Source organism: Puntigrus tetrazona, chromosome 2, assembly GCF_018831695.1.
Source record: "Puntigrus tetrazona isolate hp1 chromosome 2, ASM1883169v1, whole genome shotgun sequence".
Taxonomy (NCBI): domain Eukaryota; kingdom Metazoa; phylum Chordata; class Actinopteri; order Cypriniformes; family Cyprinidae; genus Puntigrus; species Puntigrus tetrazona.
The window spans coordinates 13,834,686-13,861,414 of NC_056700.1; the positions used below are offsets into that span (position 1 = coordinate 13,834,686).

The 26,729-nt window shown below is 36.8% G+C and overlaps 1 protein-coding gene across 1 annotated transcript in view; it reads left to right on the forward strand.

The window, feature by feature from the left end:
• Positions 1-532: 532 nt before the first annotated feature.
• dlgap1a (discs, large (Drosophila) homolog-associated protein 1a) overlaps positions 533-26,729 on the forward strand; it is a 57,468-nt gene continuing 31,271 nt past the window's right edge. The window contains 2 exon segments of the mRNA XM_043253272.1: positions 533-617; positions 23,289-24,353. Of these exon segments, the coding sequence (XP_043109207.1) occupies positions 23,361-24,353 (993 nt within the window). The 5' untranslated portion in view covers positions 533-617; positions 23,289-23,360.

The window sequence follows — 26,729 nt, forward strand, 5'->3', positions numbered from 1 at the left end:
TTTACTTTTGTAATAATATTACTTAATAATTCTCACAAATTATTTTATGCAAGACTAAAATGGTAATTAAGAAAATACAGTCATTTACGGTCAGCTTTTATTTTTATTTGACGTTATAAAGGTTTATAAGTTTAACAAAGATATTGCAAATTCCGGGTGGTCTGAAATATGATTAATTTATTAGTTCCCGTGCATATTTCCAAGGGCAACATCTGCCTGTCTGTAAATGCGCTTTATATTTGTTTAGCCTGGTTTGTTTACAAGCCTGTCTTTTGTCTGCGAGTGTGTCAGGAAGAATCCTCTTCTCGTTCTCTCTCACCCCGTGTGTTTGAAGTGCCTTCGCCTTCAACCCTCTTTTGCTGTCTTCATCTCGGATAATAAACACGCAACCGCTTCTAATGAGAACCATAAAACCTCTCCCATTTTATTCTTCTCTTGCTCAAATTAGGTAGCGGTATATTTTTTGGCTTTGTGAACGTCCCTGTTGGTGCTCTTGCTAAATTTAATAACCTCAGTTCTGTTTCTCTTTATCCCCGTCAGGCTGGTGTGGAGTTTTGTAACAAAAGGATTCCTGTGTGCACTGGAATATATCAGCCGAAAATGAGGAACTGTTGAGCGTGAGTACGATTTCATGCGTTTTCACCAAATATTGTGTCGTATTATGAGCTTTGTGGAAATCTGCCTGTTTTGCTGATGCTGTTTGTTTGGTAAAATTTAGATTAACCTCATTCTTGACCTGATTGTAATATGCATAATAATAATTTAATTAGATGGGACATTGTTTAATATGCTCTCTGTTGTTTGGAAGTGTTATTGTGGGCCACATGGAAGGACACAAAGTTGTCTGTGAGAAGCCACAGACAGATGGGGTAGTACACACACACACACCTACGCTCTCACACACACACACACACACACTCATCTCTTGTCAAGGAAAACACAGTCTGTTTAATAGATAAGGAAAGGAGGATTAGGCTCGCTTTCACCTGGTTCTTGGGTGAATCTCTATAAATGATTTGATTTGAGAACGTATGTTAAAAGAGTCCACTATCTTTTAGAAATCTTTTACATTTTGTTTCATAAGGTTTTGAATATATGTAGAGCATCAATTTAAATGGGTACATTTTCATAAAAATACAAAAAAATGTAGAACATACGAGTGCAACTATATGAATCAGTATTAATAAAAAAGTATATTTCACAGGGGAAAAAATGTTTTAAGAATGTAATTGAATTACATTTGAAGCAGTTATAAAATATTTTTTCTCTGAGAAATTAAACTAAAAGATCATTTCAAGAATGCACTACTTTTTAATAAGGGCACTTTTATATATATATATATATATATATATATATATATATATATATATATATATATATATATATATATATTTTTTTTTTTTTTTTTTACTTATTTTTTAAAATAGTTGAATATTTAATAGTTTTTTATTAACTTAATGTCTAGCGGTTAATAAAGTGCACGTGTCTTGCAGAGGAACGTTGTAGCCGGAGCTACAGTGTTTCAGGACAGGACAAAAAAACGCTTATTATATAAATTTTGAAAACAAGCAAGTAATTGCTTGTTTTTAAAATCTTGTTTTACCAGAAATCAGCACTACAATCCAGAACACAAATGACCCCCAGCTGTCGTAGCTTTAGCTAGCAGCTAAACACAGTGTTTACGGACACATAGCAGGCGCGGTTATAGTGAGTATGGAGGAACCATGAGCCTCCGTCAGGTTTCTCCCGAGGCTGTGGCTCCTGTGAATCAGCAGCGTACTTGGATTAACTGTCCTGCACAGGACTATCACCTGATACTGCAGCTCCAGCGCTCCACACACAGTCTGCAGGTTCACCGGATGAGAGTCATGGCTGTTAAGATATCTAGGAGTGCTCTGTAGAGGACTAATCTGACACACACTGATAAGGGCTTCTGGAGTGCTGCAGCACGGCTGCTTTCATTAGGACAGAACTGTTTGCTGCACAGGAACACCAGTTAAATGGAGGCAGTGACACGGCCTAATTTAATCACACTCATGTGCTGCATGAATGTTCAATCTACAGCTGCCATAACGCAAGCAAAACAATCTTTCCACTGCGCAGTGGGTCTGCAGTGTTTGATAAGATGTGATTTGATTTTAAACACTTATTTAGTTTTCAATTTTTTTTTTCTCTTTTAAAGTGTTTTTGAAATTCATGGGAATGGATGCTGAAATATGGAAGAGCATATGAATCATTCCTTTTGAATTATTTTTTTATTTTTTTATTTTTTCTTTCAGCGCAGATGTAACAGCATGTACCTTATGCAAAAAGGAACACTGGAAATGAGAGGTTGTTAATCTTACAACCATCGATTGTCTAGATCTGTATATTTTAATAAACATTAGAATCCCACGCAGAGTGACACATAATGATGGGAACACTTTGGAATAAATGCAGCATCTAAAAGAAACATCATTTAGTCCACAGCAGCGTCTGAGTATAAGTCGATCTGAAGAGCAGTACTTGATGACTAATCTAGAATGACGTCCATTGACTGCGAGGTGACAGTCGTGAACCGAGGGAGATATGACGCCACATTTTTTTTACATTTATTTTTATTTGTTAATTAATTCATTCGTGTTTTGTTTTTGTTTTTTGTTTCAGTGGGAGAACAGACGACTAAAATTAGTTTTCTTCATCTGAAATCAGTATTGTTCTTTTCTTTTAGGCCATGGCAGTATGAGATACCACCAAGTTAAACAGCTACGCTCTAGGTGGGGCATAGTGTTAACCTATTCAACTTGATTCATGAATATTAATGATGATATGAACATGCCTAGTAGTCCTAAGTCCTTTTTACTATATTTAGTACTATATTTAGTATATTTACTATGTTTTCTTCACACCTTTGAGTTGTCCCAAATGTAATTTTTTTTATATATATATATATATATATATATATATATATATATATATATATATATATATATATATACATACATACAGTATGTAAAATTGCATTTATAACAACTCAAAGGTTAGTAGATGATGAATGATTTTTATGTATTTTTTTCTTTTAAGTGCTTCCTTGTTCATTTCATGTAATTTAGTTTGGTAAAGTGAAAGTTGCAATGCTACAGAAGTAGCTAGAGACCTTTCTCTTGTATCGTAATATACATCCAAATGAAACAAATTATCCCCAAAAAAAGGAAAGACAATTTAAGTTGGGGTCTTGGAGTCTGAGATGTGTCTTTTGTAATCAAAATTAGAGGGTCCAAAACATTGTGTAGTAAGATCAATAACATGCATTTAATAAGTGGAATTTTTATTTCACAGATACGTTATCTTTCAAGCGGGGCATTCTGTTGTCGTTTTTAACTTACAAAAAATTCTTTTTGACGGTAGCCTGTTATTTCCCTTGATGAGTAAAAAAATCCAAGTAAATATCAATTAATAGCCTAGATCTACTCAATATGAATTAAAAACTCAGCAAAAACAGTTATGACTGCATATTTGCTGTACGCTTTAATACTGCGCTTGACTGTAGTCGATTTGTCGATTTTTAACCCATCACCCAACTAGGTGTAACTCACCTTGTTATTTTAAAGACTATTTTTGAAACACACACACACACACAATTTCCTGCTCTCACTTGGCAGAGAATGGCAGAGATTATAAATTTCACTTTTTTTAAGCAGATGTAAATTTGTCTTAGAATAATTCTATTAATCTTGTGGAATACCTATTCCCAGCGTTCTTAATGTATTCTGTGGGTTTTGGTGAAAATCAATCCGAAATGACAAGTTACATATTTGAAAACCTTGCGGTGCGGTCCTGTGCGAGTGCGTGTATATCCCACACAAGAGTATATATTTTATCGGTTGTTCTCCGACTGTAAGATCGTGAACATTATAAGTGTTTTGTAAGTAAATGCATTACTCTTTCATTTGGGCGACCAGTTTATATCTGCACAGAAGAAAGCGCCTATGTTCTGGCCCCGAATTAATTGTATGCCGCTATTACTTTCTGGATATTTTATGAGAAAAAGATTCAATTTAGTTGCAATAAATGCATCAAGAATCCGTACCTGCAGCAGGGGAGGAACTGCATCACAGAAGATCATTGGCTCACCAAGTAAAAATAAAAAAGTGTAAAAGTAAAAATTAAGCTGAATTCTTGTTTTTGTTTCTTGGAAAAAATGAAAAAACTTAATAGGAGCTGTTTTCAATACTAAAACATAAAACAAGTGAACACCCGGCTCCCTATTTTTGGTTTCAAAGGAACATCTTTTTGCCATAAGTACACAGACCTTTTACCCGACTGTGTTTTTTTCAGCAGAGCTTCTCTTTCGCATTATCCAGTACGTTTTTTAGTGGATTTATTTTCATAAAGATTGAAGCAAAAGGTCTCTGTAAATAAAGCATACATGAGTTCAGTGATAGAGCTGCCTAAAGTTGCTGGGCATTTTCTAAAAAATAGGCCATGTTGTGCCATTCATGTGTACTCTTTCCCGTCTTTTGTGAGCGAGAGCGAACCGAGCCGTTTTTGGCACCAGCGAGCGTGTCACAGCAGAAGGTGAAACACGTGGTGGGAGATGCACTTTCTCAGAATGGTGGCTCTGCGTTGCCCGTGGCGAGAGCTCCGCTCATTAAATTTTCAGTTTAATATCTCCATATTTCCCCTCTTTTCCCATGTTCTGCTCCCCATTTAAAACAGCTTTATCTGATGAGAACATGAGCTGAAAAGTTGAAAAAAGTGCCAGTTTTTTTTGGCGGTTTTGTTAGTGACACATCCTGAATCACACAGGAGCAATAATGGAAGTGAGACACATTTGTGACCCTCATTTTTAAAACTGATAGGGATGTGATGCTCATGCTGAGTACAGATGACGCATTGTAGTACAAATCCCACTACTGCATCAAAATGACAGATGATTCAGTCGTTATTGATTCCAACTCTCGAAAAAGAAATTCACTGTACCCTCAAATATGCAAATAATGTGCTGTCATTTGCTTTCATCTTTGTTTTGCGTATCTTTTTAAATGTTTTTTTTTTATTTTTATTTCATATGCGTGAGTATCTTGAAGTGTGTGCAGTGCACGTTTCTCCAGGATATGCTGTTGATACACTTAATATTGATTCTAAATGTTTTCATGCTAACATTTCTCTTCAGGCATTAGTTACTCAACATGCTCTCACACAGAATCACTACAAACCCCATCAGCTGCCTCCTATTCAGAACGCAGCCTCCTATCCCAGAATGCATTGTTAAGCAATTTAAGAAGGTGGTTATGAGAGGAAAAAATACTTTTATTATAAGTATGAATTAAATTCATCAGAATTGATATTTATAATGTTACAAAAGATTCCTATTTAACCCTTAAAGATCTAGAACAGTTTTGGAGCAGCAGTTTTTTCAAGTCTATCCTAGCAGTCGACATCAAGCGCCATGTATTATTATAAACAGGAGAACTTAAAGTTTGTCTAGCTAATTTAAATTCCCAACTGTGCTGCTTTTTGTTCTAAAAATGAATGAATTTCCAGAATTTTAGAAAGTTGTATCTGGTCGTTTTACACTTCCAAATTAAATTTTGTCTACATATACTATTCCCCAAGCAAGTTATAGCCATTTATTGCAATATCATTATAGGAGTTTTTAGTGAAAAACAGGTCAATTTAGTTTATTAACACTATAGACGTGTCCAAAAACATTTACTGACAACGAAAATTAAATCAGTGTTATATAATAACAAAACAAAGCAAAAAGTCACAGTAAAAATACCTTTTTTTTCCAGAGAAGTATATTTTCAAACGGAAATAAATAATAAACCCAAAGTATTCAGCTAATAGTGAAAACCATTTATAAAAATACAAACAGTGCAAATGATTCACAAAGTACAAACAAATTGAGTGATATACAAATATACAAAGGATTTTTTTTTTTTTGCTAATGATCTTAATGAGCTATATAATGTCCATAATACGAATAATAATAATCAGAATCTCTTCTACGGGACATTGCTTTGTGAAACAAATCTAACAGGGTTCCATCAAAAGCCTATTATATTACTTGACCCCAAAATTTGAATGGTAGTAGTATATATTTGTAGAGTGTTCTGTCATCACCCCTGTTAAAATCAGTTGTGAGTCAAATCTCTACATGTATGACGCACGGAGTTGCTGCCTATGTAGAGTGTTCCAAACCAGTCACTTACGAAGATCTATTTCAGTTTGGATTCTGTCATAGACGGCAGCTGTGTATGTAGGCAGTAGGTAGCTCACTAGGTTTTGTAACAGACCAAGTGAATTTCCTTCCTGCCGTACTCGTCTTAACGGAACATTTTGCCTTGTGATGATTCACTCTTATTGTTATATTTTTAATTGCGTATGTTCACTTCACATTAACATGGTGCTGTCTTAAGCATTTCCTGTATGTTCGCATTCTCATGTCGGATCTTTCGCTACACGGCACCTTGAATGAAAAGAGGTTGTGCACTCGATGAAAGCCCAATGAGCTGCAGAGGCTTCCTTTCTCCACCATTACCTCTGACCTACAAACACACGTGTGAGTCAGGCTAGTAGTTACTAGCGGCACTGATTTAGCGCTCACATGTGAGGCATGAGCACTGTGGACACCTCCTCCTTTTTCAGATTGCTTTCTTTATTCGAAGAACTATATGCTTATATTTTTATAACACTTTAGAATAGGTAATTCTTTTTATCCTCAATAAATTCTTAATTTGCTTATTATTAATAGTTAAGATAATTGTTAAATTTAGATATTGGGTAGGATTAAGGATGTAGAATAAGGTCATTTAGAATAAGGCATTAATATGTGTTTAATTAGCACTAATAAAAGACCAATATTCTAATAATTTGCATGCGAATAAGCAACTAATAGATGTCATCTTAAAATAAAGTGTTACCATTTTTAGACACAAAACTGAATTTAAAGTTCTTACCTCAATAAACTCCTAATTGCTGGTTATTGATAGTAAGAGTTTTTGTCATAGTTTAGAGCATAAAAATAATAACTGTATATTAAGGTATTTGTGTTATATATATATACTAATAATCAGCCAATATGTTGGTAATACTGAATAGTGTTCACTAATCCAAATAATATATACTATTGTTCAAAAAGCTTGGCATCAGGATTTATATTTTGTAGTTGTTGTTCCTTCTCCAATCCAATGTCCCCAAACACTTTCAAATTTTTTATTTATTTTTTTTAATCCTTTGAACTTTTGATCAACTAATCCTGAAAAAATTTGTATTCCACAAAAATATTAAGGAGCACAATAGTTTGCAACATTGATAATACCCTGAACTGTTTTTCGAGCACAAAATAAGCATACAAAAAATGTCTTCTTATGATTTATCAATTTATCAAATCAAGTATCCACTTTATTTCTACGTTACATAAAGTGTCGGCTACCAGCTGTTCAGTCAGTTACAATGTTTGATGTTGCAAACTTGCTTTTGTTATTATTATATTGTTTTAATTTGTAATCGTAATCATTTTCCATAATCGTTTGTAGCACAGTTTAATCATTTACTGCACTTTGCTATTCTGTACTATTCTGGTTATTTACCTACACTGGCTAATGAATCAGAAGTCATGCATAGAAAGTAACTTGGTTCTGCGTTAAAAAATAAGGCAAATATTGTAGCAGAATAGTTTGTTTTTATAATGACTCTAAACCAGGTAACGGAACTAAGTGTTCCCAAATTAAAAAGGTTGTTATTGGCAACTTTACAGATCAGATAATAAAAGGGCTTGTGCTGAATTATATATACACAAGTATTTAACAAAACATGAGCTTTAAATGTCTGCTTTTAAACTGTCCCGAACACTGGTCTAGTTAATTAAAACAGCAGTTCCTCCCCAACAAGAAGAGCTGAGTGTGAAAGTGCAAATTGATGAGCGTTCGGCAAACACTGTTACTGGTAAATTCAACAGACGGTGGCATTTCAGTACTGTGCGAAGGAATGTGCGCTGAACATGGACTGATAGGATGCCAAGCCACATTAGTACAAGGCAGGCCACCCTGTGTATGCTGGGGGAGCTGTCCAGGGTGCTGAAGTTAATATGATGACTCCGTGAATGTGGGAGCTGTCCGTGGTAGCATGTACTGTTAGAGATGCAGTAACTTAGTATGAATTTCTTTGGTGACCGTTTCATAACGTTTACATTTGTGTAACACGGTTGTCATGAAAGTCGGTCAATCATCATTCTCAGTGAAATTAAAACAAGACTTGTATCTTCCATCAGCTCCATGTTAGATTTCCCACAAGACTTTACAGTCTTACAGTGCAGTTTGAATCTGTTTATGCAAATTGCATGAACTTTTATGTTCCCCCAAGTCATCCAACTCAAGGCACTAAACATTAACAGAGGACATTTGCATCTGGAAAATGTGAAGAGGGCGCCCGTTTGATATTTGTTTGCTTGTTTCTTTTTTCCCTTCTTTGTCTGTGTGTGTGTGTGAATGTGAGAGATAGAGAAGCACATTAATGAAACAGTCATGGCCTGAAGAAAACATTTCATGGGGAATGCAAGTGGCTAATACCAGCTTCATGTACTACAGAAATACCGGCAAGACATTTTCTCAGCTGAAGACACACTCCCTCATAGAACCTGTAGGAGGTTTTTTTTTCGGTATGTACTGTCCTTGAACTGTGAGTCTGATTTAAATAATTTGCAGTTATGGCAGAATTATAAACTAGGCATGTGAGGCACATGCTTCAGGTCCCCAGCCATATTACTTTTATTTTTTAGGTTGAGTTTTTTGGTGTCGTTTTTTTTGTTCTGTTCATAAATGACTATCATCTCATAAATAAATCATTTTACTTTGCATTTGGGAACAGCGAATGTCTTAAAAACCTAAAACCATGCATTATGAAGCAGTTCCTAATAACGTATTTTTTAAAATAACTTAGCAACAAGCAACATGGGCTTTGTGAACTTGATTTTGGACTCAAAAAACAACCATTTTCTTTTTAACAAGTAGAGATGCTTACACTGTATCATAATCGCTGGAAAATATGTTTCACATCGAGGGCGTCATGGGCATCATGGGTGGGTGACATTTGTGCCCCAGGGGCCGATGATGCTTTGATCCAAACCTGTTTGCCATGATTGACAAAAAAAGTGAAGAGTTATGATCTTACCGTGATCTATAGGGACACCTGACTGACAATGATAGGCCCCACCTGACTAGGACTGATGTTACACCTGTCATCTCGTAATCTTGTGTTCTTGCAAATATTTTTGACGACATGGATTTTAGTGTCTTTTTAACAAGCCCGCACTTGAATAACTAAAGCAGCTGGGTTTACTTGATCAGTCGATACTCTATTGCCTTGTAAAACCTAGCAGAGCATCACAATTCACATATTACTCATACTTGTTGTGAATCAGTTGGCCATGTTTTAGATTTAAAAGGATATTAAAACTTGTAATTAATGACTATGCCATTCCAAATATATAAGACATTAATTCCCTTCAGAACACAAATTAAGAAACTTTTGATGAAATCCAACAGTTTTTTGACCCTGCATAGACAGCCAAGAAAGTACCATGCTCAAGGTCTAGAAAGGTAGACATTATTAAAATAGTCCATGGTTCAACTTTTAATTTTATAAAGCTACGAGTAATAACTGCTCAAAAAACAAGTCTTTATTCAACAATTTCCTCTCTTTTGTGTTTTTGAAACATGTTTATGAGACTACCACAAATTATTTGTTTTAATTTTAACAAATCATTTTCCAAAAAAACGTGAACAGCAGTTTTCGCACTCAAAAACGTATGTTTATTTAGCGTATATGGTTCTCTATACGCTTCTTGTCTTCCTTGTGGCTATACTATAAAAATTGTGAATATTTTAACATTTTATTCATCCCATTTGCTTCCATCACAAGTAGCCTACCTCAGTTTAACCCAGATTTTTGAAAGAAAAGCATTGAAAAGTGAAAGCAATACTCCTCAGACGTGTCCTGACAAGCTGAAGCCATCAGGAGCGAAAACACCTCAAACCTGCCCAACTCTCCCTGTCCTCGGCCCAGCAGCCTTTCTCCTCAAAGCGCTGCCTGAACACCAGCTGAAAGGAACATTGCAACATAGCGGTGAGGAGTGGATAAAGAAACACTCTCTCACTCTCATTGCATCTCCTTTGCTTGCTTCTCTCTCTTCTCCGTGTCTCTCCTCTCTCGCTTTCTCTGAAAGAGAGCTCTTTCTCTGTCGCTCTTTTTCTCTCTCTCAAGCCCACGCCTGGTGCAGGCTCGGTTGAATCATGGGATTGAGTGGGTGGGAATGTGCTTCTTTTCTCCCAAAGACACGCAGACATACATAGACGCTGGCGCACACAAACTCACACACTCTGACGTATCCCAGGCGGACTGGAGGATGCAGCCTGCGGCTCAGCTTTCTGACATTTCTCCTCCCTTATCTCTTCTTTTCCTTCGCAATTCCTCATTTTCATGTGCTGATGCATAATGGATTTCTGCATACTGCCCGATGTGTGACATAATGAGCCAGTGCTCGCTAACCTTTTGATTCCATTAAAACTGCATTACAGATGCTTTTCCTTCCCCCACTCTGATTTCTCGTGCACGGCCGCTGAAAAGCAGATTGGCGTGAGAGTATAAACAGCATTACTCAACATATGGTTTCATCAAGCCAGCCACCATGTATGCAGTATGCAGACATTGAATTGTGATTTTGATTAGCCGATTGTGGCATTCTGCGGTCAGATATTTGTGTGTAATGATGCTAAAGTGTAGATTTGCCTGTTGTCCCTAGCAACGAATTTCACTCCATAGTCTTTCTAACAGCACACTAAAATAATTTCGGCTCAAATCAATATCGCATGCCGGTGTTATTTATACAAGTTGAAAATGTACAATCAACCAGTTATAACTGTAAAATAAACCTCAAAATTTGACAACAGGTGCCTTCAGGTCATTTAGATTTTTATTTTATTTTATTTGTCTGCTTATACAAAATGAATAATATAGAATTTGCATCTGATATGTTTTGCTTTTAAGTTTGTATATAATTTGTGGATGTGCTGTAATTGCAGATTGACAAATTTACTGTTAATACAGATGCTGCATCAATTTCCAAGCCTTAAACTTGGAGACATAACTTGAATGATTTGTGGTGAAACTGAAGCTTAAAGTGAAAGGCACTTCTGTCTCAGTTAGGGGGTCAAAATGTGTCTGGTTAGCTTATATTAGTCCCAGCTGTATACTCTACACCATCTGGGCTCAAAAAGCATCATTATCAGTCAGTAATTCAAAAATAGTCATGCATTTTGTATTTATGACAATGAATGATTTGTGTATATACATACAAAAATGTAGAAGTAAATCAGGGATGACATGCTGGCATTTGGCCCAGAGCTGCTTTGTAGAGCAGACAAAGCATGGGTCAATCTCACTGCTTGATTAGCCTGCACAAAAATAGCCTTTATCAATACTTACCTGCTTGCTGAACACATGAGACTTCCTTTTTGAGTTACATGGAGCTACTGGAACATCCCAGGCACATTGTGGAGCCCTAGAAACACCTGTAAATTATTTCTATATATTTCAAACTGTTTGGTATGTATCTTGGTAATATTTAATTGCTTTAGTAATTTAGAAGATAGATGCTGGGGAAAAAAAACATGAACATTTTTTAAATTCTGCGACTATCTTTGCACCTGTTTTTCTGTTGACATTTTTTTTTACTTGAGAAAACTCAAACTTGAGTTTTCAGCTGATTGGCTAGAGAGGGGTCTTTGTGGTCTGTAGTTCCCAGGCTGTAATCACGGCTTGATTGAAGGAAAAAAAGGAGTAGTGTCACGAATGCAGGGCCTAGTGAGGATGCTAAAGCCCTGTGGGATGAGCGGCTAATCAGTGGAGGATGTGTGTTGACAGATAACATCTGCACTGACTTTAAACATCTCTCATGTGGACCTCACTTCAATTTTGTCAGATAAAATGGCTTACAGTTAATATGATAAAACACAACCAGGCCTTTCCCTTTGCTAAAGTTACACCCTAATGCTTCTTTTATTGTTTTCCACTTTTCATTAGCCTTGTAATATCAATTCAGAGAACAACACAGACAAAATGTAGATTTTTATTTTTTTATTTTTGTAAAGGTAAAGGAAGGAACCTGTTGCCGTAATAGCAATGCTAACGTTTGATCCCAGTTTTGTGGTGAGTAGCTACGTAATCCAATTCTGTTCGTTTAAACTCATTTTTAGTTATTATAAACAACATTGCATGGTGCCGTGTAACAAGTTTCTCTTTCCCATGCAAATATATATGTAGTTTGAAGGCTGTTTTTGAATTTTTGGCTGTGTTAGTGAGGCCTAAGCTAGCATTTCTTTGAAATATTTATGTACCGTCCTCCTTTTCTTGACGGTTGGGTAATGATGAAAGGAAAAAGGAAAATGGCTAAAGATGTATTTTAGGGTTAAGATATGACAAGCCTCGACAAAGTAAACTTTCAATTTGTTTAAGATTTAGTTTGATTTGGTCACTTCTATCTAGAATCAGTATTGGGTGGACCAATAACAGGTATATTGACAATAATTGATCTCTGTATTTTGTCTATGCTTTTTTTAACGGCTTTACATTTACTCTATATTAAAATTCTGATTGTTTTGGAAAGCATAGCACTTATACAGTGTGTGTTGTGTACTTTTATTATCACTAAGGAACAGAGTTTAGTTTATGTATGCAAAGTGCAAAGAACAGACTTTGAGAGAAAAGTGTTATCTACTTGATGTAAGTTTTAATGTGTTTTTTTTTTTTTTATAAATAAGGTGCCAAACCATGTCTTATGTTTAGTATAGCTCAACGTCAAGTCCACAACGCATTGTCACCTCAATAGAAGTATGCTGCATTCATTTAGTACAGCACACGTTGTACAGTATGCACAATGATTACACTGAATGGCTTCCCGAACTCAAGTGCTTACATTTAAAGGACGGAACCCATCGGAGAAATACCACGCCACTGGGGGTTTTGTCCTGATTTAGCAACATAATCTCCCTTATCACTGCACATAGTTGCTAAGAAATCCAATCCAATAGCTTTTTAATTATCCTCATTCAAATGCTTGCTCTATCATTAAAAGGTCATTTGGCAGTCTGAAAACCCAGTGGTGTGCCCTTTCCTTTAGTATGTTCACAATGCTCAGGAAAGCTCATCGCTCACCACACTAAACATAGGGTGACGTTATTGAGGCTCATTAAACAATTAAAGTCAGATGACCATAATGACCTGCAATTCAGAGAAATGTGTAATTGTAACCGTGTCGCGGATGAATCCGTACCTGACACTGTGATTATTTAAAAGCCTCATATTACAAATCGATGCAGTTCTTAGTTAATTATTTATTGATCATACTTATGATACAAATGAACAAAGTAAACATTTAAGTTACCCGTGTCAGAATAGTGCTGGATTAAATAAGCACAGTTAATTAAATGCATTAATTATTTAATAATTGAACACAAAGGGGGACATCTGTTTATTAAAGTGGTAATTGTTGAATGAAATATGATAAAACAGTCAACATGTATGTATTGCACATGAAGTTTTGATCTGCCAGTTGCTCATGGCAGCCACACTATAAATATATGTACTGTACAATTTGTACGTTACCCACCCCAGTCATACACATTTTCCTCTGTGCTTGACAGCAGCTTAATCGCAAATTATTATTTTTATTATTATTGTCGTGTCAGTTCAGTGCTATAACTCAGAGTGCATTGTCAAATATTTAACTATATAGAGAATTCAATTGTTCAAAAGGAAATTAAAAAAAAACGAACTGCACTAATAATAAATATAGGTCTATATATGGAATAGTGGACACGCAGTACTTGGACATGAAAAGTGTTTTACACATTAACATTTAATGCATTTTAGAAGTGATTTACTGTGTCATCCATTCATCCTCACCTGAACTGATCCAAAACAATTTACAGAAGAAATGCAGTTTTTACTTTCACTTGTCTGAATCTAAAAGCCTCAAAATAATAAAGACATGCACTAGCATATGAAGCTAAAAGCTGAACTGAAGTCATCTTACAGTCGCTTTCTGTATACCCTCTAAACACAACCCCTTGTTTCCCACAGCTGGTACTGTCCTTGTGATGGAATCCTTGCAATGCAATTTTCCGGATAACTTGTTTTAATCAGCTAATGCCAATGTTTTGCAGACATGACATTGAAACCGTTCAGCTATAAAGGAAAGGACTCTTATTTATAACTCTAACATGTTTGCATAATTACCTCTATATACTTTCTTTTTCACTGCAGTTTCATTCAGTTCTTGGGAGAGATGTGATTTTGACATACATCGCCATGTAGCATTACGTAGTTATGTGCGTGACTTTATTTCTGCTACAGCTGTCTCAGATTTAAGAGTCCTTTAGAGGTCAATTAATAAAAACCAATTGAATTTTAATATCTAATGTTGTTTTGCTAGTTCATTGGTGTTTTCCCAGATGCCAGTGCCTGGTACATTTCATGGAGTCATGCCCAGGCTGTTTTTAAAAGGAGCAGAAATGTTTTGTAGAAGGACTGCAGCAATTTATATTAAAACCATCTGTTACCATGGTGACATTCACCCCTCATCTTTTGAGATATTTCTGGAACAGAACGTATTTGTGCACATACACACTAAATCCAGAACTAAACACAACCACACAGTATATTACTCAACTGTATAGATTCGATATATATAATTTTTTTGTCCCTATGTAGGTTCTGTGAACATAAAAGGCTAAAGTCCTGCACTGTCATATATCAGGGTTTATTTAAGGTCATATGGAGCACGACTATCTAGAGAGAGTCAATATGAAAGGCTTAAAATACCCACATGACGTAGTAAAACAGTATTCAAACAACAGATTGCTATAGCAACGCAGTTCAAGGTAGCGCGAAGAACTACGTGTAAACTCCTCCACTTGAATAAACATCCGATGGTATGTTAAGAGCAAGCACAGCTTTCCAAAATATGTAGCTTGTCTTATTTACCTTGGATGTGTGTGTGTGTGTGTGTGTGTGTGTGTGTGTGTGTGTGTGTGTGTGTGTGTGTGTGTGTGTGTGTGTGTGTGTGTGTGTGTGTGTGTGTGTGTGTGTGTGTGTGTGTGTGTGTATAACAGCTTGTAAACAGTGTCACATAATGTCACATTTACCTTAGAAAAACATATCTGGCGACCATAAACTCATTAGTCAGGTAGGTAAATTAACTCTAGAGTGGAGAATTTTGCACAACTTATAACGTTCATTATAATTTCTACTGTTCTTCAGTGTTTAAAAACGGTTAATTTTTGACAGACATCAAATGTTTGTTTCAAAAATGAATTGGAGTAGAAATAATTATGCTATTGTCATTTATCATTATAAATATATCATTAAGTGTAATTTAAGCATTTGTATGTATAGGAAATCAGTTCATTTTTACCTTTAATATTATAGTAATATAATATTATATTTTTCTTGTGAAAATTTGGCATATACTGTACTCGATATTGATAATTAATTTAATCTAAGTGAAATGGAAATGAAAAGATTGAGAGTCAGAATCTAAATGTCTACATTTAAATGTAATTAAATTAGTCAAAACCAGTGCTACTATTTAATATTATTAAATCAAAACTTCACACAAATTAACAGTTACAAATCGCTGTTTAATGCAATGAAAATTCTACCAAAATGCACAACTGGCACATTGTTCCAAACATGTATGACTTTATTTCTTCTGAGGACATTTTCTAGACTAAAATTTCTTTTTTGTTTTTATGAAATCTCAGTGAATGAAGACTGGATATTTTAAGCTTTAAAAACGATTCAGAACCACTATAAAAGTATCAAAGGTCAAGAACATGGCTTGCGCGCTATATTCCAGTTATAGCTATACAATAGCTTTGTCAGCCTGACATTTAAAGGGGTAGTTCGCAAAATGATTTTACTGACCCTTCGTGTTGTTTCATATTTCTCTGACTTTCTCTCTCTTCTGTAGAAAATAAAATATATTTTAAGAAATGTCTTAATAATGGAAGTCGCTGGTCACAAACATTTTGGCTACATGCATTCTTTAAAATAGTTTTTTTTCTTGTTCTGCATACAGGTTTGTACCAGCATGAGGGTGAGTGAAATATGGTGGAGTTAAAACTTTTGGGATAAACTATACTCTGGGTCATTTTTACTGATATCTTCTCTAGTAGGTAGTTAGACATTAAGTGAGTGATGGTTTAATATTTACTCAGATTCTTTAAAGATTCATTTGATCTGTTTAAAAAAACCTGCTTTTCTTGTGACGAGAAGTGATTTATGATTTTTAGAAGCAGTTGTGATATATTTATGGTACGTACATGGTCAGTTGTTTGTATAAAATGATTGCATGTCTTCAGAAGTCTACTTTGAAGCTTGACTGCTCCAGTCCTCAAGATGTTCATTACAAAGAAATGAGTGACCAGAATATTCTAACCTGGTCTACTAAAAATATCAACCTCTGTGCACTTTTTGTGCAGCACCATCTTTACTTGCCTTACTTCACGTTTCACTGCAGTTTTTAAGAGAAATGTCCACTGACTGGTGCTGGAATTACGTTGATAGCTATGGATTGCAGCCATTCAGAATTGAAGTATCCATGGACTCTTGCAAAAAGTTAATGCTCTATCATGTTGGAAATATGTCCTATACCAAATCCAAGCTGGATATGTGTGATGATAGCATTCGTTTTCAAATCTCCCAGCTTATTAATATTGTTTTGAAGTCATAACATGATATTCTATTACGTTATATTACACTTTATTAATCAAAACTCTGTAAATTTGTGTGAAAAAAAAAAAAAAAAAGGTGTCAGAGATTTACTGTTCATTTCTTTTGGAAACTGCAGGGATATGAACTTGTAGGTACGAATTTTGTGTCTTTTTAAATGGTGCACCATTGTGGTGTTTGTTTATGCCATGAGACCAGGTTGGAATATTCTTATATAAATATTCTTGTATAACTTTTATACTTTTAAAAGCCCTCCAGAAATGTGCAAAGTGGAAAAACGTGAATAATATAAGTTATTTAAATCAGAATACTTGGCTGCTTTTTGAATAATAAAGTTTGCAGTGCTAACCTGACCTCTCAAATGCTTCTGAGCTCTTTTCGAAGATCCATTAAACATGATTCACAAAATAACTTGTACAATATAAACAACCCACAAGCGAATCCATAGTCTACAGAGGCATATCCGGCAATGACACATGACCTTTCCCTTCTTAAGAAATGCAGGCCCATGAAAATCAGATCCTCCTGACAGCTAATGAACATTACACCCCTTCTCCTCTCTCTCTGTCTCTCTCTCTCTCTCTCTCTCTCTCTCTCTCTCTCTCTCTCTCCTCTATCTCATTCCCTCTGCTTCTCTGATTCCTGCGTAGGAAGAGAGGAAATCTATTCAAGTTGAGTTTATTTTTGGCTCACAGGAAGTCTGCAAACAGAGGCTCTTGAGTCACCAAAATGCACAATAGGCCTTTGCATCGATTCAGTAGCTCCGCCATCCTCACTCCAGCTAAAGCTGTGCCAACTAATTACACAAGTCTCGATACAACTACAGCCACTTTTAAAACCCTCTTCTCTCTGCACAATACCTCAGGATAACCCAGACGTACAATGCGATTTGTCAGAAGGTTCATAGCTTATGAACCTTTTTTTTTCTTGCATTATCATTGATCATAACTAATGCGTTCGATCTCGTAGGCTAATCCGTTTTCTTTAAACGATGTATAAATGTCAGATGGATATTGTGTTATAAACAAATCAAATTGCAGTATATTATCCTGGTCCTTGGGATGTTATCAATCAAGCTGCCTTCCAGCGGTATACCGCCGGACTAGGATCGATATCTCTCTGACCCACATCTTTATCAGCTCATCATTCTCTGCACGGACACGCGAGTGTGTGTGTGTGTGTGAGCATGTACTGTAAGTCCATGTTTGTCATCTTTATATTGATATGTGCACCTCCATTCGTCTGTAAGTGATATATGAGCAATTGAGGAGAGTCAAGGATCCAGTTCCCTGCTAAGATTGGGGGTTTTGAAGGCCATAGGCGTCCAAGTCTGTCAGCCGAAGGGAGAAGGATAGGCAGGAATAGATGGATAGAGAAAAGGGTGGATAGAGACAAAAATGGCTGGTGAGGAACAGAAGGCCCCATGGATCTTTCTGGGGTTTGACTTAGGAAGTCAGGAGAAAAGTGGTGACGGATCACATTTCCTGAAGCGGAACAGAGAGGGAAATATAAGCACTGTGCTTTCATTCATAGTTTTCAACAGAGATTTGACCTGTTATACCATGTGTCTATATACAGCGCTTCTTTTGGAGGATTTCTTGCGTCAAGGATGTTATGAATGCAGTTCTGAATTTTTTATGCAAAGTTGTAATTATTCCCTCACTGGTAAGTGGCTTGGAAACTGGAGAAAAAAAGTGTTGGCTCTCCATAAGCTGGTGGATGCCCACAACTACAGCATTAAATCAGGAGGAAAACACTCTCAATTCATCATAGTAATCCCATTCTGTCACAACTGCTGTCTGTACGAGAGCTCAGAGTCAGCTGTGATTTCAAGCATCACAAAGATACAAGTAACCGTTCAGAACTCTAGTCTTTTTCTTATTCTGTGATCAGGACATGGGACAGTAAATCAAAATGGCAATTGTTTCATTAATAGGTACATCACAAATCATGTAGATCACAGTTCTATCTAAAATCAATGTATTAGTAATAATGATCAAAAAAACTGTGTTTACAGTATACGGTGTGTGTGTGTGTGTGTGTGTGTGTGTGTGTGTGTGTGTGTGTGTGAAATATGACCTTTGAATGTGGGCATAACTATGTATTTTGCTCTACTTTTCTAGTATGTATATATTTTGTATGTATTTTTTCCCATCTGTTCAGCCACTGTGTGGTGACCCTTTTCCCTCAGAGACTAATTACTCATGCTGTGTAACCTCTCTCGTTAATACTCATGAAAAAGACAGATGGACATTGCCCATGCAAGACTGCAGTAATGGAATATACTTTTTTGTCACCCATAAAAATATGGCCCAGCAAACACTCCAGCACATATTCTGTGCTTATGCTTAGGCAGCATATAAAAGACGGTGTAAACAGATTTTCATGATAGAGTAGTACTGTGATTCCATTTATTCAATAAACTCTTAATTATTAATAGTTAGCAAAGTAGTTGTTAAGTTTAGTAAGGTTTGAAGTGATCTAAAATATGGTCAGGTAGAATAAGGCATTAGTATAGATTAATAAATAACCAATATGCTTGTAATATGCATGCTAATAAGCAGCTAGTTAATACTGAGAATTGCTACTTAATACTGGAGAGTGAGACACATATAATGACATTGTACAGTAGAGATTCACAATCTATTCTCAATATAACTATATCTTTGAGTGATTTCATATTTGAACTTTTTTTTTTTTTTTTTACATTGCATAAGATTTTTATGCTGTGCTGGTAAAAAAACAACACTAAAGGGAACAATGAATTGGCGTCAAGTCTTATGAATGGTAGCAGAGGATTCACCAGTATTAGGGGAAGGTGGGTGGCAGGTGTTAGTCTCCATTAGAAAGCTTTTACAGGGAATCACTTCATGGCCAATCCACACTCCACCTGTCACAATGACCTATTTCCCTTGCAGACGGAATACAATTCCAGGACTTGAGCCACAGGAGCTGTTAAGTTTTTCTCATTTGGCATCTCTCCAGAGACGACTGAAGGGAATGGCTTTATCAAGATGCATATGACATTTTGTATGTCAGTTTTATATGCACTGTAAAATAAAGGGAAAACAAAAGGATGGTCCACAAAGTGCTTTTCTATAATAGCTGAATGTTTACGGAAGAAGTATTACATTAGTTCACTATTCAATCGATAAGTCGATTTAATACTGTGCTAAATAATAATTGCCAACTGGGGAGCTGATTCTTATCAAAGCTAAAACAATAGCATACTTGAACTGCATTATTTTTATTCACTGGTTACAAAATTCCCCCAATTTTCAAGTGAATTATTTCCTTAACCTCTTCCTGTCTAGCTACTGTATCATTTAAAGACATAAACAATGCAGTCGTTATAATATTTTATTGATATATGCAATATATATATATATATATATTATATATGTATATATATATATAACTCTATAAGGCATAGTTATTTTATTGATTTTTGCAATATTAATTAAAAGTTCTGTCATTAAACTCTAGAAGGCATAGTCCGATGGGTCAAACTCAATCCGACTTACTGACATAATCGTATAAAGCAGTTGATTGGCCCTTTTGTATCAGGAGCCAATAAGCTTGCTGCTTTTTGAACACTTGTCTAGTACTCCAGCAGTTGCAGTGAACTTCAGAAACCCTTTACTTTCCCCAGCACCACCTGTATAGATCTGCTACTGGTTGATTCATGTATGCCATATGGGGGTTATTTCATTTGTGCAGCAGTATTTCTTTCTGTGAATGTATTGGCAGTAGAAAGTAGAAGTCTTGGTACTTGCTCTGCCACAGCGGCTGCTTAACATATCTATTCCGCCAAGACCAAACAGATTAACATTAGCTATGTTTTCATCCAAAGATTTGAATTATATACATGTTCAAAACTAGAATATCACATAAAACATACGCAAATAGAGCGCCGTTTTCTTGCAAAGAGAATAACAGTGTCACTTCCTGGGAAACTGTGGCATTAAATATCAATCAAATGAAGCAGAAGGCACTAAATATAATCATTTTCATATATGATACAGGCAAATTAGCCTACTTGAGCCTCAGAGCGAGCTGACAAAACGCAATAAATGTAGTCATTGCTTTTGAAGGCGGATGCTGCTGTTTAGGAACGTAGTCGTGTAAAAAAGTTATAATACAGACTACAGAATTTGCTCATCCAGTTCGGAATGATCATAACATGTGAATGAGATCGTTCAAGTTATCCCGTCAGTAAATGTTCTTATTATTTGGTAAATGTGTTTTACTCGTAGCTTATGCATATTTTTTCTAATCAGACAAAAAGTTTATTCTATTTAAATGTGCTCATAAGTTTTTGAGCACATTTTTAGAATTTATTCTCATTTATTTGCTTGCCATTTCCATCCAATTTTTTATTTTTTTTTTGATATTCCAAAATGTGCATACAAATAGGATGGAAACGTAGCCATGTAAGTTACCATGCCATTCCCTCCAAAAGTTGTCATAATATGTGTGCGTGTATGTATATAGTTCCGTACAGAGCATGAGCTATAGATGCTGTGTATCTGGTTGATGCCTGTTGTTATGAATAGGATAGGTGATGCTGACACGACAGTGAAGGACATTCTCAGCACCAATGTGAACCCCAGTGCTATGTGAATCAGTGTCTTTGCAATTGGCTGTCTAAAGATTTGCTGTAAATGAGCTCCTCTCTTCCTGTTTGTGTATGTGTGATATGAGTGTGTGGCATGTAGGTGTTTGAGATCCGTTGCTTTGCACTCCAAGCTGCAACAGCCCCCTCCCATTAGACTGTCACAAGGCCCAATAATAACCTCTCTAATAACAGGGTTGGCTCTCTCTCACTCTCTGCTGCTCTCTCTCTCTTTCTCTCTTTCTTGGAACAAATGTTCTTCTTCATATCCAACGTCACGCAATTAGTGTGGCTGAATGAGGATATGCTAACCATCTGCAGTTAGCCACATTTGGCTGTATGCCTTACAAAATGCCCAAAATTGGGATGACGAAGTTGTTCACATGAGTGATTCAGTCGCATCATATACCTGACGAAGGGGTTTATCCCAGCTAATTTTTGCCTGCAATAGATAACCTAACTGATAAATGGAACAATCCGTTTTGGTTTTTGTGAACTTAGTTCAAACAGTTACGGAGTGTGAGCTTTCCAAGAAAAGCCTTGATGAAAGCCTGGGCTCTGAAAACATCTGAAAAGACATCAGTATAAAAAGGAAATTGAGATTTTCTCAAATCAGTGGCTCTAGGAGTAATGATCAGGCTTCACATCGAAACAGTGCCCCAGTAGACACAGCGCTGCCTTGTGTCCCATCAGGCTCAACATGCAGTGATCTTAATGACTCTGACAGAAAGCAGCTGAAAGTAGCTGTGATTGGTAATGAACTGAAAGTAGTGTTCTAGGGGTTCTAGGGGTTGTACTGCTTGACTAGTCATTAGTTAACATGTTGGGTTTGTGTCACAAAGTCTTTTAAAAGCACTTGAACTGCTCTGGTTTAATTTGTGTGTGTGTGTGTGTGTGTGTGTGTGTGTGTGTGTGTGTGTGTCTGTTTACGAATTAAAAAATTAATTACATTTAAAACTTTAAAATGTTAAGCAACATTGAAATAAAAAAAAAGTTTTAAAAACTCATAAGTTAACTCCGAGCACTCCAGAGGGCCTAGTTTCTCTTAAATACTTCATTGTGATTCTCAATACTACTTTCCTTTTTACATTGTCTATCTATCATCTGAATCTTAGCTTTCTTCCCTTCCCTCTGAGAAGAACAGAAAAATATGTCAAGACTTCTCAGCCTTGAATAATCCTTTCAAGTACTGTCAGACAAAAAAGCATTTTGAAAGCCTGACTGTTGCTGTGTAATGTCAAACACAGATGTTCATTGAACTAACAAGGTGTTTGATCAGATCAGCTCTGCTTGGGTAGGTTTGAGTACATATTGTTTTGTGCAAAGTGGTTGTGGTTCCACTTTTCAAAGAATAAGAGTTTTATTGAACTGTTTGTTGCTGGTGAAAGGGTTAATAGATTAGGTCACCCAAAAAAATGAAATTTTTACTTATCTTCGAAGCATCCTAGGTGTATGTGACTTTCTTATTGCAGACAAATCCAGTCAGTTATATTAAAAACTGTCCAGACCCCTCCAAGATTTTTTTTTTGGGACTAATCGGGTGTTAACTGTATGCACTTTGGAAGAGGTTAAATAAAGTACACACATCCATAAAAAAAATGCACCAATGGCATCCACCAACTGCTTCCAGTTACCACAGTCAACAGAAATGAGAAATAGTGTTTATTACGTTTGAAAAATGTTATTTTTCTCAATATTTAAAAATTATTCTTACATTTTTATTTAGAATTCAAAATTGAAAGATGATATATACTCAAATCATTGTAGCTGTGAACTGTATTTTTGAATAAATTAATAGATCTGGCAAAAAAATAAATAGAGCAAAACAAAACAAAAAATATATATATTTTTTTATTTAGCTCATGGTCATTTATGTCTTTTTATGTATTCCCTGCAGACCGTCAGGTAATTTTGGATCCGTACTGTGCGTGGATGCCTCCGACCCTCGCTGGATGATTCCATCTCTGTGATGAAAGGCTTATCCAGCAGCCGCAGCCACCACCACGTGGTGACCTGTGACCCCTCTTTTGACTCCATGGGTCACCACTTGGACCACAAGCCCTACCTCATCAGCCAGATCGACAACCCCCACCCGGTCGACCACTCTTACTACTCCCAGAGAAGCCCCTACCAGCCCGACTGCGTGGTGCCTTATGGGACCTTCCCCCGCCGACACTACAGCTCTCAGCATGAGCTGAAGGATGAGACCGCTGTGGTTCCCTACACCGGGGGAGGGGTTCCAGCCAACAAGGGTCAACAGCGTCTCCCTGTCGCCCTGTTGGATCAGTTCGACCGGCAACTCCCAGTGCCTCGGGACGGCTATCACACGCTGCAGTACAAGCGTGCCGGCGCAGCCTTGGAGCAACGGAGCGACAGCCCTGGCCGAAGTCGGCACCTGGTGCACTCCGTTCAGAAGCTCTTCACTAAGTCCCACTCACTAGAGGGCCCACACCATGGTCACGGCCACGGCAAGGGCAGCATCAACGGAGGGAAGGCAAGCCCCGACGGAGAACCCCCTGCTATTCGGCACCGCAAGCGCAGCAAGAGCCGAGAGCGCTGCAAGTCGGCTGAACCCAAGAACAGGACACCACCTTCTGGCTACTGGAGTTCGGATGAATTGGAACGTGAGGCCTGCCTGTTTCACCATGGACCACCAGGCGTCATGACCATGGGCCGTCACCCGGATAAGTCGCAGTCGCAGTACTTCTTGGAAGCCTACAACACCATCAATGACCAGGCACTTAAAAACTCCCGCAGCAGCAATGATTTGGGCAAGTGCTCGACGTGCACGAGCATCCCGCTGAGCGTGGACGCGTCACAGCTCGTGAAGAAGAGCTCGTGGTCGTCCTCTCTCACGGTGAGCAGAGCACGTCAAGTCTACCAGAAGGCCTCAGTAAATGTAGATAAGGCTCTAGTGAAAGCAGAGGCTTGTCAGCAGGAGCGCTCATGCCAATTCTTGCAGGTATGCAAAATGCCTTTCAATTCTCCCCTACACCCACATGCTCACCTAACCCACCTCCACCTTTCCACCACCCTCCTCTTCTTCCTCCACCACTGGAGAGAGCCTCCAGTTTTGATTTGAGTTCTGCCGAGAAGTAAGTGCAACCCACTAGCTGCCTTACTTTCTGTTTAGCTGACAAGCATCTGTTTGGATCCATTCGATCTCTGACTGGTATTATTTCCCTCTCTATACCTGAAAATCACTTTTTCTTTTTCTTTTTTTACACCAATGTTTTTACTAAGTTCTTATTTTATTGGGTTCTGTGTGAGTTTGTATGTGCGTGTCTGTGTAGGTGGTGGGATTGGATGAGTGCTGTTCTTTGTGGATGTGTATAAAGAGGATAGACTACATCCATTATAGTCGGTGTCATGAACAGTTATGTGCTAGCTTAGCATACTGTTAGCTGATTAGCCTGCTAGCTTACCCTATACAACAGAGCTGTGCAAAGTTCAGAAGTAAAGAATTGGCTCCCTTTCCATTAATCAGCATGAATTTAAATTCCATATGAAGTTGAATTAGACTAACAAGAGGAGTAATGCAATTTAAAGAGTCCATGGTCCAAAACATTATTTGACTAGAAAGCTGCAGTGTGTAGACTTTTTTGGTCAAAGATTAGTAAACATTGGTTATCAAGGTTAGCTTAAACAACATCTGCAATATCCTACACAATATTTTCTTTTACACGCCTACAACAAACAGCTGGTAAGGACTAGGATCAGCTTTACATAACATTTACATGAACATGCAACAAAGGGTAATGTTAAGAGGTATAACATTAGGTAATATGTAAAGTTTTTGCTGTTCCTTTTGTACGCAAGGATGCACTGTCCGAGAGAAGAGACAAATGAGGTAACCCGTTACGTTATACATGTATTAAACCAGCGAACTAGAGAAGATCTTAAGACCACCTGCAGCGCACTGTGAATCAGAGTTTGCACGTGGGCAGCCACATACTAATTCAGAGGCTAAATTGAGCTGGCAGGATGTCTCACATGTTCTCTATCATGCTCTGTCAATACAAAGAATAATTGGCATCTTTCTTCAGGGCTAAATCTGGATGCCAGTTGCCATAGTAACCATGAGTGACAGGGCATTGCACTGTGCTGTTCTTGTTCTAAAGGTTTGTGGAAAGATTCTTCAGATGTTCAGCAAGTTGTTATTCGCTGTCAATATCAAGTTATAATTATGATGTGGATGTTGTAGATTTTATACAGACATTTACAGTTTCCTGTTTGTTCTTTTGGGGGTGTGTGTGTGTGTGTGTGTGTGTGCGCGCACTGAGGAGAATCATAATAATCGATCAGTATAGTGTTTTAAGTGATATTTTAGATTAGATTATTTCTTTCTGAAATGAAACTCCAGGTTTGATTAGTTTATAGAGATGCACAGTATGACCAACAAATTGTACTCCATATATTAGTATGACATAATAATTAAGTGAATTGTCATTATTATGTATAGTAATAATATATAAAACATAGGCAAATGTAAAAAGTACACTAACTCTTCTGTAACTTTTTTTTGTTGTAGTTGTATTTAGAAATGATCCAAAATCAATATTTGAGCAAGTACATAACTAGCCAGTGTTCAAAACTATCGCCTTACTTTTGCCCGATTTACAATGGTTACCTTATAATGTTTTCTAATTGGTATGGGTAGACTTTTGCAGGAAATTTGAGCATGGAACTGTGTCATTACATGTCTGTAAACATAAACAAGTTGTCCCAGATACTAAGCTAAAGCATGTGAAGATACTGTAAGTGGCGGATCATATATAGCCTTTTCTCATAGCAGCTGGAATAATTAAATGTCAAAAAATCATTTTAATGGCTGATTGTAACTGAGAAAGGGTTATACGAAACGCATGTGAATGAAATGAAATTATATTCCATTTTTAAATGTGCTTCTGATTAAAGATAGCCTGGGATTATGCAAGATTTGTAAACACTAGAAAGAACTAAAATCAAATGTAATTTATAAACCTTAGTGACGATATGACCCTGCCTCCATTGTGACGGTTCCTGTGTCAGCTGTGCAGCATGCAGCGCGCTTTGATTCACTCACGCTGTTTGTTAAATTACGTCTCACAAGGTTTTCAAATTACTTTAAAAGTTATTTAAAGTTCCCGTATTATGCTATTTTTAAGGTTTCTAATATTGCGTTCGGAGTCTCCTACAATAGCATATTTTGAGAAACCAAAAGCGTTTTTACCTTGCATGCGTTTAATATCACCGTTTTACCGTGATTCTCACAGGATTAATTCAAAGCAGTTTTACGATTCCGTGAGCCTACTCTGTTCTGATTGGTCAGATGGCCCAGTCTGTTGCGACTGGTCTA